This window comes from Anolis sagrei, chromosome 5 (genome assembly GCF_037176765.1).
Source record: "Anolis sagrei isolate rAnoSag1 chromosome 5, rAnoSag1.mat, whole genome shotgun sequence".
In the NCBI taxonomy this organism is placed as follows: Eukaryota; Metazoa; Chordata; class Lepidosauria; order Squamata; family Dactyloidae; genus Anolis; species Anolis sagrei.
In genome coordinates, this window is record NC_090025.1 from 35,533,661 (window position 1) to 35,549,518 (window position 15,858).

The 15,858-nt window shown below is 39.6% G+C and overlaps 1 protein-coding gene across 6 annotated transcripts in view; it reads right to left on the minus strand.

Moving 5' to 3' along the window:
• Positions 1 to 2,608: 2,608 nt before the first annotated feature.
• PDE5A (phosphodiesterase 5A) overlaps positions 2,609 to 15,858 on the minus strand; it is a 94,317-nt gene continuing 81,067 nt past the window's right edge. For all 6 annotated transcript variants that reach the window (XM_060779010.2, XM_060779009.2, XM_060779007.2 and 3 more), the window contains exons 15-21: positions 13,912 to 13,999; positions 12,170 to 12,270; positions 11,921 to 11,998; positions 9,748 to 9,811; positions 7,794 to 7,868; positions 5,813 to 5,896; positions 2,609 to 4,697 (exon numbers count right to left, since the gene is read on the minus strand). In XM_060779010.2, the coding sequence (XP_060634993.2) occupies positions 4,560 to 4,697; positions 5,813 to 5,896; positions 7,794 to 7,868; positions 9,748 to 9,811; positions 11,921 to 11,998; positions 12,170 to 12,270; positions 13,912 to 13,999 (628 nt within the window). In that variant the 3' untranslated portion in view covers positions 2,609 to 4,559. The remainder of the gene's footprint in view (positions 4,698 to 5,812; positions 5,897 to 7,793; positions 7,869 to 9,747; positions 9,812 to 11,920; positions 11,999 to 12,169; positions 12,271 to 13,911; positions 14,000 to 15,858) is intronic.

The following is a 15,858-nucleotide window of genomic DNA, read 5'->3' on the forward strand; positions in this document are numbered from 1 at the left end:
ATTAAGATTCAGGTTCAGGTTATTTACAGGACTGTATTCACTCCATTGAACCTGCATGAGTTTTGAGATCTTTTGAAGAGACCTTTTTTCTGTCTCATCATCCTCACAAGTACAACTCTTCTGAGGTCCTTCACAGGAGTTGCTCACAGGATCTGGTAGGCCCTTCTGAGTCAACTGATTCATTAAGTAACACGGCTTTATACTGATGTACACTTCATGTGCAAGTTAAAACTTAAATGATGACACCAGACTAGGATGAAATTACAATCGTAGTTATTACGTAGTTATGCAATTCAGGCCTAGATAAGTGGGTAGCTCCATAGTGGCATTTTATTGATTTCATGGTTGTGCTTATACAGAATTTAATGGGTATGACAAACAGCTAAAACAATATATTTTTATTTTAATATTGTGTAACACAACAAAAGCAAAGGTTTCTTTCATTCAGCCTACCTATATCAGTAGAGCCACAAAGTATATCTTGACTTTCTAAGCTGCCTGGAGATATCAACACTGAAAGTACTTGGAAAATGTATCCTTTTCCTTGCTTCTGCCAAGATCTTTATAGTATTCTGAGAGATACTACTCCATAGGATGACAGGTGAAAGATCCAGCCTTTGGTGCCTTGTTTTGTCGAGCTGCTGTATATGTAATGGTCAAAATTTCACATAATTGTTTCTCTGGAGATAATTGCTTAAAGATTGAACAAGTGATATACATTCTGCCTGGTGGCTTCAGATTCCTATGGTTTGGGCTTGAAATAGCATTCATAGGGTGGGGGTCAACTTGCTTAGAGAAATATTTGAATCTCCTTCACAGACAATGTATATAATAGCACATGGTATTGTCTTTTCTGCAGTACGCTGCCTGAAACTGGAGGTGGCAGACTGAGCAACTGAAAGCACTGCCATATAAAATACCCTGTTTAGGTAGCTGCTTTTTAAACTTACCCTGCTGAACATGCCAGCTTTCTATATGCAAGGAGTGTTTCAGCATGCTTTCAAACAGCAACTACCCAAAGTATTACTGGCTGGAAAAACACAATTCCAGAAAAAGCCTGCTCTCATGATTTTTTCTCTGATCTGAATGAACAAGGCACCCTTAAGTCCGTGATTATGAGGCAGGTGAGACTGTTGGATCTCAGTGCTAATGCCATTTTGTATCTAACTATGACAGTGGTTGTGGTGTTGGAGGAAAATTCGGAGAGTGTCTTGGACTGCAAGAAGATCAAACCTGTCCATTGTCCAGGAAATGAAGCACAACTGCTCACTGGAGGGAAGGATATTAGAGGCAAAGATGAAGTATTTGGCCACATAATGAGAAGACAAGAAAGCTTGGAGAAGACAATGATGCTGGGGAAAATGGAAGGAAAATGAGGGGCTGACCAAGGACAAGATGGATGGATGATATCCTTGAAGTGAATCTTGAAGTGTCCTTGAAGTGTGACTAGCTTGACTTTAAAGGAACTGAGGGTGGCCATAGCTGACAGGGAGCTCTGGCATGGGCTGGTCCATGAAGTCAAAAAGAGTTGGAAGTGACTGAACAAACAGGAACAAACTAAACTTGTAGCACCTAGAGGTTAATGAGAGAATGAACTTGGTATCATAAGCTTTCATAGACTAAGTCTACTTCTGTATCTGAGGAAATAGATTTAATCTAGGAAAGTCTGTGCTACCAACTTTGATCTCTCAGTCCCTATGGTGCTATAAAATCTTTCTGCATACTCATATTCCAGACAAACAATAGCTAAGCAACCTCTCTTGATCTGACCTCCCTCCCCCAATCTGATAGAAAAATCTGTTGCCCACATTCCAATTGTCAATTAAGTAGTTATCTCCATGCACGTGATGTACAGTAAAATAGACTGCAGAGGAGAGGGAAATTATGATCGTGGAAATAATGTCACAATTGTGACTAAGTAGCAATCTTGGCTACAAAACAGTTGTGGATTGACTTCACAACTGCTACTTAATTATAATTGTGACATTATTGCCATACTTGTAACTGCTCTCTCCTACTGTATCAGGCATCAACTGCATGTGAAGAACGAGACCTATTCCGCTTGTGACTGGAACAAAGACAGGTTTCCATCAGGTTTGGGAGGGATTGGGCCAGGAGAGGTAGCTGATACAGGATTCCGGCTAACTTTGTTACTAAGACTATTATTAACAGCTCCTGATCTTCTCGGTTGTTCTGTGCCTTTAAAGAAGAGTTCTCAACCTGTGGACCCCTAGATGTTTTGGCCTTCCAGAAATCCTAACAGCTGGTAAACTTGCTGGGATTTCTGGGAGTTGTAGGCCAAAATGCCTGGGGATTCACAGTTTGAGAACCACTGCTTTAAAGAAAACTGTGGTCCTCATTTATAGAGATACAAACAATGCTTATCTCCATATATCACTAGCTTATATATTTCCTCACCATTGGGTATCCATCTCAGGCTGCTGGGATTTGTAGTCCATATCTGGAAGGGGGCAAGATTCCTATCCCTTGTTTAAATGTCAGCTGCAATAGACCCAACAAATTAATAGTAATCTGGTAAGACAACACATATGTCATTATCCAACAGGTCTAATAGTTCCATTTAATAGAATGCAGACCACTAAATAAGAGGTAGGTACCTCCTTTAATTCCACACATATTGGCTAAACAGGTTAAGACTGAATGGCAAAGGTAAGTTCAAAAGATCTGGAAAGCCATGTTTGCCTACTACCCTTGATTTAAAGCTGTAAACACAAAGTACTGTGAGAGAATCAGATCAGGAGGTTGTGTTTCATGACTAAACTAGAATGTCTTTGAAGGAAAGCTTTGAACCTACTTTGAAAATTGCTGTAGATTCTCACCTTCACACCCACAAAAGAGACACAAATATGCAGCTTTTTCAATACTAAGGCTGAATCAGTGTAAAATACTTTACAAGATGTGCTCGCTCCCAATACTATCTTGCCCTAAAAATATTACACATGTCAAAATCATATTTTTAGATATCTGTATGAAGCCAAAGTCAAATCCACGCATAAATCATACCAAACAAATCCTTGTTACTGGTGGGACAATATTAATGGTTTCAAGCAGTGACATGGTATTTTCAGATTTATATTGTCTATCTTCTTTTCTTGAAACTATGTTCTTTGGCTAATTTAAAGCTATCCTTGTTAAGTCGTGGCTCTCTGAAGCGCTCTTTTCTGTTTCCATTTGTGCTCAGTGCTTTAAGACTTTGTGGTTTTGATGGTTCCAAGTTAAACGATTTCATGAAAACCCTCAAAACATTCTTCTTTCCAACATTCACATATAAAAACTCTGCAATTCCGAACAGTTGTTTTTAAGTAGTCCCAGCTATTTCTGAACTCAGATCTCCTTAATTCAATTCTGTTTGATGATATCCAGAGCATTTTCCCAGGCTTTGGAATAAGCTTGATTTTCTGATTTTTTTTCACATGACAGCCATCATCTGCTTCTCCATTCGTGTTTCCATGGGCAGGATGCCAATAACTTTGCCTGCTGAGGAGCAATCCTATTGAAAGCAGATCCCCCTTCAGATCTGCTTTACATTTGAAATATTTTTCCTTAGTCACCTGCAGTTTTAAACTGTGATGCTCTATCATATTCTTCAATCTTCTGCTTGTCGATCTCAGGAGTTTGTCAACTCAAGTTCACACAGTTGAACCACTCTGAGTTAAACTAGATGATATGCTGAGTATGTTTTTTTTTTTTTTAGAAGAGATGGTCCAGAAGATATCTTTTGGTCACAGCACACAGTTGTCTTTACCTATGGCTCTTTCACATAATGTACTTTGTTTTGTGACTTGTCATGGAAGGTAAGCATGGGCATGTTGTGGCAGAGTTACATATTTCTGATTAAATCCCATTGTTGGAGGGAAAAACCAGCATTCTTCTGAACATCTGGTTTGACTGTCTTCTAGCAGATAAAGGCACAGATGTAGTATGTTACTGCAAAACACTGCACCAGCAATCCTTGGGACACTGTATGTTTGCCTCTGAAAACACTGGCTTTATTTGGTGCTAGATTTATCACAGCAAGCAGTCTCTGTAGTGAATATCAGTCTCCATATTTCTCAATGTCCAAAGGCAACACTGTTCTTTCATTATTTATATGTACACACACATTAAAAAAATTACAGACAAACACAAACAAATGAAAAAAAGGTGCCAAATATGATAATCTTGAAGGTACTGGCCATTAATCAAAGCTAAGTAATTATGTACAACTTCCTGAGCCAAGAGGCTTCCAAAACAGTCCTGGAAACTCTCCCTTTCCATACCATCATATAAAACTGGACCTGCGAACTGCAAATCTGTTCTCTCTTATATGAAATATTGAAAATATACAACTATGATACAACGGTACACATAAAAACGTTCATATTGCACTTCCAAATGCTGTGCAAAAATATATGTCTCTCATATTTAAAATACAGCAGTGGCAAATTATACACCTATTTCATACAGTGTCTAGCAAAATGCTAAGTATTCCCAAATTATTATATATAAATATCTTTTTTTTTTTTTTGTAAACCAGCACTTCTGAATGAAGGGCTATCTCAGTTCCTCTTTGGCTGATTATTTTCCCCATTGATCAAGTTATTTTCCTGCTGCTCAGCTAAAGCTTGCCACTTCTGCCTGTTCTTTCTGCAGCCTTCCAGCAAAGGATAGCAGGCTTCCGATATGTGTGTCAGTGCCTGAAAATAGAAAAGAATTCAGACCAATAAACATTGAATGGAAGCAGGCAGACTCCTCTTATTTAGAGTTTAAGAAGAAATATATTGGTACGAGGCGCCTTGGTGATACTAACAGTAAACCCAGAAAAGATTGCATGCTTCTCATAGAGGGCTGTTTTATGCAACAACAGCACCATCACTGCCATACATCTGGACTCATTCAATTTTGATAGATAAGAATGATTTCATCAAGTCTCTAAGCACCAGGGAGACAACAATGGAGAGAATGGAGGAATAACAAGAATATAACAAGATTGATGAGTAAGGCTTGGAAAGAATTTGAACCTTGGAGAGTCACCACCATTCAGAAATAACAAAACTGCACTAGAAGATACAAGAGTTTGACTCAGTATGGCTGAGGTCCTACATAACTTTGAATAACTTTGAAAGTGGAGTTACATAGCTTCCCATTTCCAAACAGCTGTCAGGCCTGGAAGGAGGCCCTGTTGATGTTGCTTACTGGTTAGGGAGGAAGGGAGGCAGTGGCAATTCAAGCTACCTTCTGCAATTCAGTGGAGCTCCCCTGTCACAGGGCGGGAGCAGACAAGTGTTTGACTATATCCCCATAATTTGTGGCACAATGCTTACATCATCTGCTACACTCTGCCATGCAGGATCCCAGCCTAAGCCATCTAGATGTTCATAGACTGAAACCTCACCATTGGTTATGATGGTCAGGACAGTCTAACAACATCTGTCAGGGAGACACAATCTGCCCAAGCCTACATGAAGGATTTCAAGCCTTCATCTTGCAATCCTGAATTTATATCTCACATAGTTTCATCTCTTCTACATGGACCTTAGACCTTTTGAGTAGTATGTGTAGTTTTGAATTTAGTACTTCCAGACAGGGGCAGCCTACAAGTAGCCCACAGACTACATGTGCAGCCAAGTCTATTTTTGTGGTCCCAAGATGCCTCCATGTTTTGAGTGAAACCAAACTCACAGCTAATTTGGGTACAACTGGTGGTGAGTCCCAAGAGAAGGGGAACTGGCTCTGGAACTTGATTTTGGAACATTACCAAATATGCAGGATAAAATAGTCATAAACCCTCCTATCATTCCATATACCTTACCTCATAAAGCTGTAAGCAGATGGCATCAATGAATCCAACTTGCATGCTGGGGATTTTGTTTTTCTTCTCACGATTCATTAAATCCTAAAAATCACATAAAACCCACTTTGAAGTGATATCAACAATGCACTTGCCAAAATGTGGCCCAGTTCAGTAACTTGGGTCAGAGGGGCATGCTAAAACAATACAGCATCAAATAATAGTCACAGTTCTCAGAGAGTGCAGCCCAGACTAGTCTAGCTTCACATTCCAGTTCAGCCCTAGCACCCCTCAAGCAATCCCCAACTCTCCGCTTTAACTCCTCCATCAGTAAAATGGTAAATTTAAATTATCTATCCTAGAGGTGGGAATTATGTAACCATCCAGATGTTTGGGAGCTGTCTTTTCACAGCCCTAATCAGCACAGCCAATGGTGAGGAATGGCAGCTTAACAACATCTGGAAGGCCAGAGAATTCTCAGACTTGATCTCTCCCATGGGTTTGTCACATAAAGCTGCAAATACTGTTAAGTGGAACCACTAAAATAAGTGATTTTAAGGTCACATGAACAACGTTCTGTAAATACAAAAAATACCACATATGTAAAAAGCTGAAAAATTCTATACTTTTCTTTGAGATCTTGTTCATACAAGAAGCAGAGAAAGCTCACAGTCATGCTGTGAAAGCAAAAACTAGTTATGTGGTGAGTATTCTTCCAGCCAATCCTTGTGCGATGCCAGAAAAACATGAGAAATTGTTGACAATTTCCATTATCTTGGCAGCCACCTCTCCACAAAAGCCAACATTGACACTGAAACACAACACCGCCTGAGCTCTGCAAGTGCAGCATTTTTTCAAATGAAGCAGAGAGTTTTTGAGGACCAGGACATCCGTAGGGAGACCAAAGTGCTTGTTTATAAAGCTATTGTCCTCCCAGCCCTGTTATATGCCCACAAATCATGGACTGTCTACAAATGTCACACTCAGCTCCTGGAATGATTCCACCAGTAAAATCTTGTAAATCTCTTGGGAAGACAGGTGGAGAAATGTCAGTGTGCTGGAGGAAGCAAAGACCACCAGCACTGAAGTGATGCTCCTATGCCATCAACTCCGTTGGACTGGCCATGTTGTCTGAATGCCTGATCACCATCTCCCAAATCAGTGACTCTACTCCCAAGGCCCCCGGTGGCGCAGTGGGTTAAAGCACTGAGCTGCTGAGCTTGTTGATCGAAAGGTCGCAGGTTCGATTTCGGGGAGCGGCGTGAGCTTCTGCTGTCAGCCCTAGCTTCTGCCAACCTAGCAGTTCGAAAACATGCAAATGTGAGTAGATCAATAGGTACCGCTCCGGCGGAAAGGTAATGGTGCTCCATGCAGTCATGCCGGCCACATGACCTTGGAGGTGTCTACGGACAACGCTGGCTCCTCGGCTTAGAAATGGAGATGAGCACCACACCCCAGAGTCAGACATGACTGGACTTAATGTCAGGGGACTACCTTTACCTACCTTTTTACTCCCAACTCAAGAATGGAAAATGGGGGATAAGAAAAGAGATTTAAAGATGGGCTTAAAGCAAACCTTAAAAACTGTGGCATAGACACCAAGAACTGGGAAGCCCTGGCTCTTGAGCACTCTAATTGGAGGTCAGCTGTGACCAGCAGTGCTGTGGAAATTGTAGAGGCATGAATGGAGGGTGAAAGGGAGAAATGTGCCAAGAGGAAGACACATCAAGCCAACCCTGACCAGGACCGCTTTCCATTTGGAAACTGCTGCCCTCACTGCGGAAGAACACGTAGGTCAAGAATGGGGCTCCACACCTACGTATCTACCGCCAAGACACTACACTTGAACAACAAGGGATCACTTAAGTAAGGAAGTAAGTAAGTACTAAAAATAATAATAAATTTGACAGAAGACAAGATCTATTTTACATGTGAAAAAATAAGATCTAAAATCATAAAGAAAGAAAGAAAAATGTTCTTTATGGAAGATTCTTTAACTTACAGTTGGCTCTATGTTGAGTTCTTGTCTCTCTTTATCCCCTTGATCAAAGAATTCAGCAGCGACAAGCTCAGCTATCTGTGTTTTCAAAAAACAAAATACCAAACAACTTAATACGTTTAGTGATTTTTATCGTAACAGTCAAATATCTCACATGAGTAGAATCATCATATCAACAACATCTCCAAAAATGATACGCTGTAAGATTAGGAAAGAAATGAACAATATTCAAAGAGAATGTATACTATGACTCAAACTGAATCCTAAATTCGGTTATTAGTCCTGAATAGAGTAAACACTGAATCAAATCTTGACTTACTAGTATTCAGCAACAGATTCAATGGTCTAGTCTAGTTTGAATGAGCAACAGCATTTAGATTAAAATTTATAAAATATAATAAATTGTTTGGAAATTTGTCAATTTCCTCATTTGGAAGTTGGCCAGTTTCCCCATTTTTGGCCTGTGTAATTACCTTTTTTTTAAAGTTAGCTTGTATCTAAATTTAAGAGTTTTTTCCCCCCCACAGCTAGTCCTCTATAGAAGGAAAGGGCTGTTCTTGAAAAAATCTGGAAACGAATGTGTTTCAAGACACACGCTGCCAATACTCTTATACTGTACCTTTATTTCTTTCCTAGTACATAACACTTTGGTATAAAGTAGTTCTTTCACCATAAAATGCTATGTGCATAAAACTAAATCATAGCAGGCTTCAAGCTTCTAAAAGATCTGACACAAAGAATTCAACTTGAGCTAAATGAGGAAAAAGATCCAAATCTACTCTCTATTTATTATTTATACTGCTAGTATAAACTAAATACTGCAAAAAGATTACAGTGCTAAAAAGTATTATTATTATTATTATTATTATTATTATTGCTATTATTATTAACTTTATTTATACCCCACCTTTCTCCTTGTGGGGATTCAAGGTGGCTAACGATCCCATACTTTGGTCACAGTTTAAAAAGCATGCTTCATAATAAAGTAGATTCATTACATTAATGGGACTTACATACATGTTATTTTACTACTCGGCAACTGATTTTTCGTCTATAAACTAGCAATTACATTTATGTATTTATTTATTTACCACATTGATATACCGCCCCTCTCAACCCGGAGGTGACTTGAGGCACCCCAAGGAGCAACCTTTAGTCTAGGAAAGGTTGCTCTTGATGACTCCATTTAATTATACTGCAATTGACACTGCTTACCAATGATGGATGTCTCAAACTGGGAAAGTGCACCAATAGCCTCCATGGCCATGTGGGAGAAAAATTATCACACCACTTGACCAGATTAATACTAGGCACGGTGCAACTCTCTAGTCAGGACTTTATCCACTCCCTAAATACTTCCTGGGGTATCTTAAGCTTCGATAAATTTGAACTACAACTCCCAGAATCCCCATCAAGTCAAAATGTGCATTTTCACCTTTTGATCATTTTTTTTCCTGTCAGGAGTGCCTTGAGCAACTGCAAGTTGCTTCTGGTGTGAGAGAATTGGCCTTCTGCAAGGATGTTGCCCAGGGGATGCCTGGATGTTTTACTAGATGTCCTCTGGTAAAACCTGTGACATCCCCTGTAAAACCTCCCCTGTGGGAGGCTTCTCTTACATGGGAAGTTGGAGCTGACAGACGAGAGCTCACCCCGCTCCCCGGATTTGAATCGTCAACCTTTTGGTCAGCAGTCCTGCTGGCACAAGGGTTTAACCCATTGCACCAACAGGGACTCCATCATAATTATAGTTTCTAAGTAAAACTCTACAAACCTTCAGTAATAACTCCTTGCAAAGGCCAGTGGTGAAGGCGCTTTGCAACATGATGAATTAGTTTGTTTCTTTAAACAAAAAGTTCTTTTGCTAATGTAAAAAAATAAAGCAGGATAAATATTTATTGGGGAAAAACACTTTAATGAGTTTCCAAAAGGGAGTGGTTAGCCTTGGGCAGAAACTTACCCGTTGCTGAACTGGCCATGGTTTGGTTATTGCTGATAGGTCACATGCAGTCATGAGCATTGCCCTGTAGAAACCAAATAACTATTACATTATGCATGTCTTTTTTGCTTTAAAACTACCTTAGCATGTTATTCCAAACAAGTATGGGCCTTTTATAAGTACCTGTTAGCAATCTGGCCACAGCTCTTTGGACTAGATGAAGCTTCTAAACAGTCTCCAAAGGCAGGATGCAATAACAATAACCCAACTGGGATGCAACTAAGACATGCACCACTAGTGTCCAAGTCAGACATCCCAGATGCTTTAATCCAGATGTGACCATTTAGACATCTTTTAATAATTTGAGTATTTACAAGCAGTGAAATAGACTGAACATTTGCAGTGCTCACTGTCTGTTGATGTAAATGGATGCAGTAACAGGAACGATATTCCATAACCAGGATGTGAGAGAATAACAATTATAAATGAGAATAGTAATTGAAGCTAACGTAGCTTCAAAGACTCATTGTTATTATTGTGTTATATCTTGTATTTTGATATGTTTTTGTAGTCTCTTAGGCACTGAATGTCTGCCTTCCTATATGTAAACTGCCCTGAGTCCCAATTGGGGAGAGAGAGCAGTATAGAAATAAATTATTATTATTATTATTATTATTATTATTATTAGCAAGCAAACAAACAGGAATATTAAAATGCAGCATTAAATAGAATACCATAACCTACAACCCAAAAGATAATCATTTGTGGTTTATGTATTTGTGGTAGAGACTTGACCCTTCCTTTCTTGTATTTGTTTGATTCACATAACCAGAGTCAGGACTGGGAAAACTCTGGCCTTATAGGTATTTCATAATCCCTCAAACTCCCATTTGGGCCTGTTGGCTGTGGCTTCTGAAAGTTGAAACCCCAACATCTGAAGGACCTTGTTTTCCACTTCTGATCTAGGTTACCAGCAGAAGCCCATCTGAGTGCCCATCCACACAGCAATAAAACCCAGAATATCAGGGCAGAATAACCCACAACATCAGCTTTGAATAGGAATAGCTGAGTCCACACTGCCATATATCCCAGTTCAAAGCAGATAACCAGAGGAGGGTGACTAAAATGATCCAGGGTCTGGAGAACAAGCCCTATGAGGAGTGGCTTAAAGAACTGGGCATGTTTAGCCTGCAGAAGAGAAGGCTGAGAGGAGACATGATGGTAATGTATAAATATGTGAGGGGAAGTCATAGGGAGGAGGGAGCAAGCTTGTTTTCTGCTGCCCTGGAGACTAGGATGCAGAAGAATGGCTTCAAACTACAGGAAAGAAGATGCCATCTGAACATGAGGAGGAACTTCCTTACTTTGAGAGCTGTTCAGCAATGGAACTCTGTCACAGAGTGTTGTGGAGGCTCCTTCTTTGGAGGCTTTTTAACACAGGCTGGATAGCCATCTATCAGGGGTGCTTTGAATGAGATTTTCCTGCTTCTTGGCAGGGGGTTGAACTGGATGGCCCATGAGGTTTCTTCCAACTTAAGGATTCTATGATTCTATGTGGGATTTTATTCAGCCGTGTGGAAAGGGCCTGAATTACTCAGAGCTTGGACAAGCTATGTTTTTGGAGTCTATAGATATGCTGGCTGGAAATAACGTGGAGTTGTGTAGTCAAAAACATAACTTGTCTAAACTCTGGAATTGTTCCCATTTGTTGGCAGTGGCAACAAAACAGAGTTGCTGTATATGCATGATAAATATATCCCTGTGGCTACAGTACTGATTCCCTGTTTGGAGTCATTGTAACATTAACCCGACTGTTTCCCATGAATAACCTTCCTGAAACTAAGAGTATTGCCTTTAACAGATCAGTGCTTCGGGACAATGAACCTTCAGCGAAGGAACAATACAGTATTCTATCATGCCTTTTACACTACGGGTTGGAAAATAATATGTGGGCTTACATAACTATCAGAAGCCAGTTGTTCAACTATATGCATGAGACAATTTCTTTCTGTTCTCTTAGAGGCCAGCCTAGGCAAGCTATTCAATTAATCTAAAGGTCTTGTGACTGGTGTTCTAGGCTAATGTGAAGAATTATAAATTGATATGTTGAAAAAGCCAGAAACTGTATTGCAGAAAGTGGTTTCCTTTGTACTTATGGGAGTAAGGGTTTGTTTTGGGTTTTTTTTTTACTTACAAAAATAGCTCTTTTTGATAAGGGTCTTCTAGGTTAAACTGTTTCTTCCTCAGAAGGTCAAAAAACTCGCCTCTTCTCCTTGAAATATAAAAAAGAATATTTATTGAGTGCTGCAAAAGGAAGTTGCTACATCGCTGTCTATTTAGAACAGAAATACCCAACTAAAAAAGGAAAGGAAAAAGATTGCACAGTTGAACTATGGCATTTACACAGCTGGGACATATTCGTAACCAAGTAACTTCGACTTACTTAATGTACAGTGCAAGGTCTGTGGCAAGAATGGCTTGTTTGATCATTTTCACAGTTGCCTTGTATTCTTCAACAGAAAGACCACTAAGAATTTGGTTTCCCTTCAAAACAGGAAAGATCAACAAGTCAGTTGCAATACTCATAAATTCGCATGCATCATTGTATTGGCTAGAAATACCACATAAATGAGCCAGTGATGGGGTAAACCAAATACAAGAACAGAAAGAGATCAGAACAAAACACAACACAAATAGTTTCAAAGCTGTTGATAAGGCTATCATGGAAGGCCCTTCCACACAGCCCTATATCTCAAAATATCAAGGCAGAAAATCCCGCATTGTCTGAATGTGGACTCAGATAACCCAGTTCAAAGCAGATATTGTGGGATTGTCTACCTTAATATTCTGGGATATAGGGCTGTGTGGAAGGGTCCTACATTAAACCATTTCTTCTGCTTTGAACATTATCATTTTAATACAGAAAGAAGGAGAAATTTCAGAAAGAACACAAGTGCTAAACCAGCTCTACATTAAGTATTTGGAAAACTCTTAAGGGCCCTTCCACACAGCCATATAACCCAGAATATCAAGGCAGAAAATACCACAATACCTGCTTTGAACTGGGTTATCTGAATCCACATTGCCATATATTCCAGTTCAAAGCAGGAAATGTGGGATTTTATTCAGCTGTGTGGAAGGGGCCAAAGAAGCTGCTGCTCCCTAAGTATCTGTTTGGGTTTAAGGACCAACATTGAGCTGAGACCATTTTGTCTCAGAGGACATTGTTTTCAGACAATCTGATAAATTAATTTATCTCACCCTACTTAAAATAAAAGGCAACACTGTCAACCTTTTTACTCAACACCACGTTTTATGATAGCTGGCATTTTTCCTTCACGGTACCCCAGAATGATATGGATGCAAAATGGCCAATATGTTCATTGCTATTGGCTATTTAGCATTTGACTCAATGCATCTAATTAAGACTTGCAACAAGATTTTGGTCTAAATGTGCCTATGTTCTGGCAGCTTTTCACAGCCACAAGAGAGTTAGGGCAAATTCACTGTTTGCCTGATGTGGGTAGAATGGCATTGTGCCATTCTACCCACATCCTTGTGCACCTACATGTAACTTATCTGTTTGTATGCTGTGTCAGCGTTAACCAGAACTTAAAAATGTAACTTTTTTGCATTACATCAGCTGTTTTCTCAGTTTTGGCATTAACACAGCTTCATTATCTGATGTCCTTGCTCTAGTTTCAAGTGGTCTAACATGGCAGCTCCAAGTGCAGCAAAAAGGCATTTGCTCCTAATCACATGCAACTTATTTTCTGTATGACAGACTTTCAGACAAGGCAGCTGGCTATTCATTTTAAGCCTTCCTTATTCATTTTCCTTTTTAAAGTACTGTGAAGCATTTTGAAATCAATTTGTGACTTGCTATACCACAAATAGGACTTTTGGCTCCACAGAAAGATTAACCGGTGTATTGAAAAATAATTTTCTTTGGGTAAAAGACAGTAGATAGTGACAACAACAACATCACCAAGTTCCTCTGAGCTTATTGGCTGGTATTCAGAAAAACTTGGTAGGCCTCAAAATGGTTCCCTTTGCCATCTTGTCCCAAAAAGGAATACAAAAACATTTAAGAATGCATACTTCTGGGAACCCATCCAACACTAAAAATAAAAGCGAACCACACAAGGTTATTATCTAGTGCACACACAACTGAGTGTCATTTACTGGAGTGTTCAGGATCATCAGGCACTGGTCAAAATGGTGATGTTCCATGATCGAGTGGCAATATAGCTGTGCAAGTGGGTGTTCACTCCTGAAAATAAATTGGAAAAAAATGAAGAGGAAACATCATATGATGCTTTCAACTTTTAAGAGAGCTTAACATGGAGGTACATATATTTCCTTCCTAAACTGATTAAACAGTGTTTACATTAACACAATAACCAATTTCTCTGAGGGAGTCATGCTTTTCACCCTTCCTTAGTAGCTAATCAAATATATCTCACTGCAGAACCAAGTTTTTCCATCCCCACCCTCTGAAGTTCTGTCCTTGAGCTTGTGTTTTGGTTTTAAAAGTGAACATACTATTGGAAACAATCCATGCTGATCATCCAAGCTCAGAAAACCACTTTGCAAATAAAGTGTATGAACATAAATAATGATGTTTACACTGCCTGAAGTTTGGGACTATGTAGACACCACAAAAGAAAAATGGCAGAGAGAATAGTGGAGATTTCAAATAACAATTGCCATTAGTATGAACATGTGTGATTTGGTGACGAGAGGCAAGTCCTTGAGGTCAGCCTAACCTTCAGTATAGAACTTTTAAAGAAGTATTATTGTGCCCTGTATGGATAGGACAAGTGCACAGTGGAAAATTACAATAACTTGGGTAGTCTCAAAATGAAAATAGCAGAGGCAAATTAAGTGGAATCTGACCTGTCTTCCAATTGTCCTAGTTCAAAGAAGAAATACATACTTATTTCCCATCCCAATTTTGGTGATGCCACCCACATGCCTTGCTTGTAGGATTCTCACAAGCATAGTAATCAACCACTCTTTTGTACATCTGAATAGAATGATGGACTAAACTGGGGTCCTCAAATGTTTTAAGCCTAGAGCCAGTTCACTGTCCCCCAGACTGTTGGGGAGCTGGATTATAGTTTGAAAAAAAAAGCGTGAGTGATTTCCTATGTACATTGCACATATTTTATCTGTGATGCAAAAAAATACAAAATACTAATACTATTAAAATGAAGAACAATTTTAACCAATATAAACTTATCAGTACTTCAGTCAGAAGTGTATCCCAGTTCTTCAGTCAGAAGTGTATCCCAGTTTTTGACTGATGAAATAGTCAAGTTAATTAGGATTGTTGTTGTTGTTGTTGTGTGCCTTCAAGTAATTTCAGACTTAGGGTGGTCCTAAGTCTATAGTGGTTGTTCTCAACCTTTGGTTCTCCAAGTGTTTTGGACTTCAGCTCCCACAATTCCTAATAGCTGGTAAACTGGCTAGGATTTTTGGGAGTTGAAGTCCAAAACAACTGGAGGATCAAAGACTGGGAACCACTGGTCTGAAGTTTAGGGTGGGTAAATGACCTTGGAGGGCTGCACTCAACCCACACACCTTATTTTGAGGATCCCTGGACTAAACAGACAAGTGGTCTAATCCAGAATGGCTATTCCTATGTTCTCAATTCACGTGTTACGAGTAAGAAATTATCTGGGATTGAAACTCCAACTACTCCAGTAGCCGTGATTGTTGCTATGGCTCAAGACACCATCAAAACAATTGTAGTGGTTCTCTGTGGTAGTGCAGGATGGTGCAGCATACTCTAAGTTGTGTCAGTCTACACAATGGGCCATCTCTCTTTGGGAAGAATCATAGAGTTGGAAGAAACCTCCTGGGCCATCCTGTCCAACCCCCTGCCAAGAAGCAAGAAAATCGCATTCTTCAAACCTTGGGACTTGGGCAGCTATTGTCAGATAGCTATTCTGTCAGTACCAAGGGCTCTCAAAGTTGCCTTGGTATGCATGCATTTGGTTTAAAGATCTCACTAGTCCTGCACTACAAAGACAACATATGTTGTGCATTAAAATCTCAAAACATCTACAACAAATAGATCTATTGTTGTCCATGAAAGCTAAGAATGGAATGTCCAGGTTCAAAGGC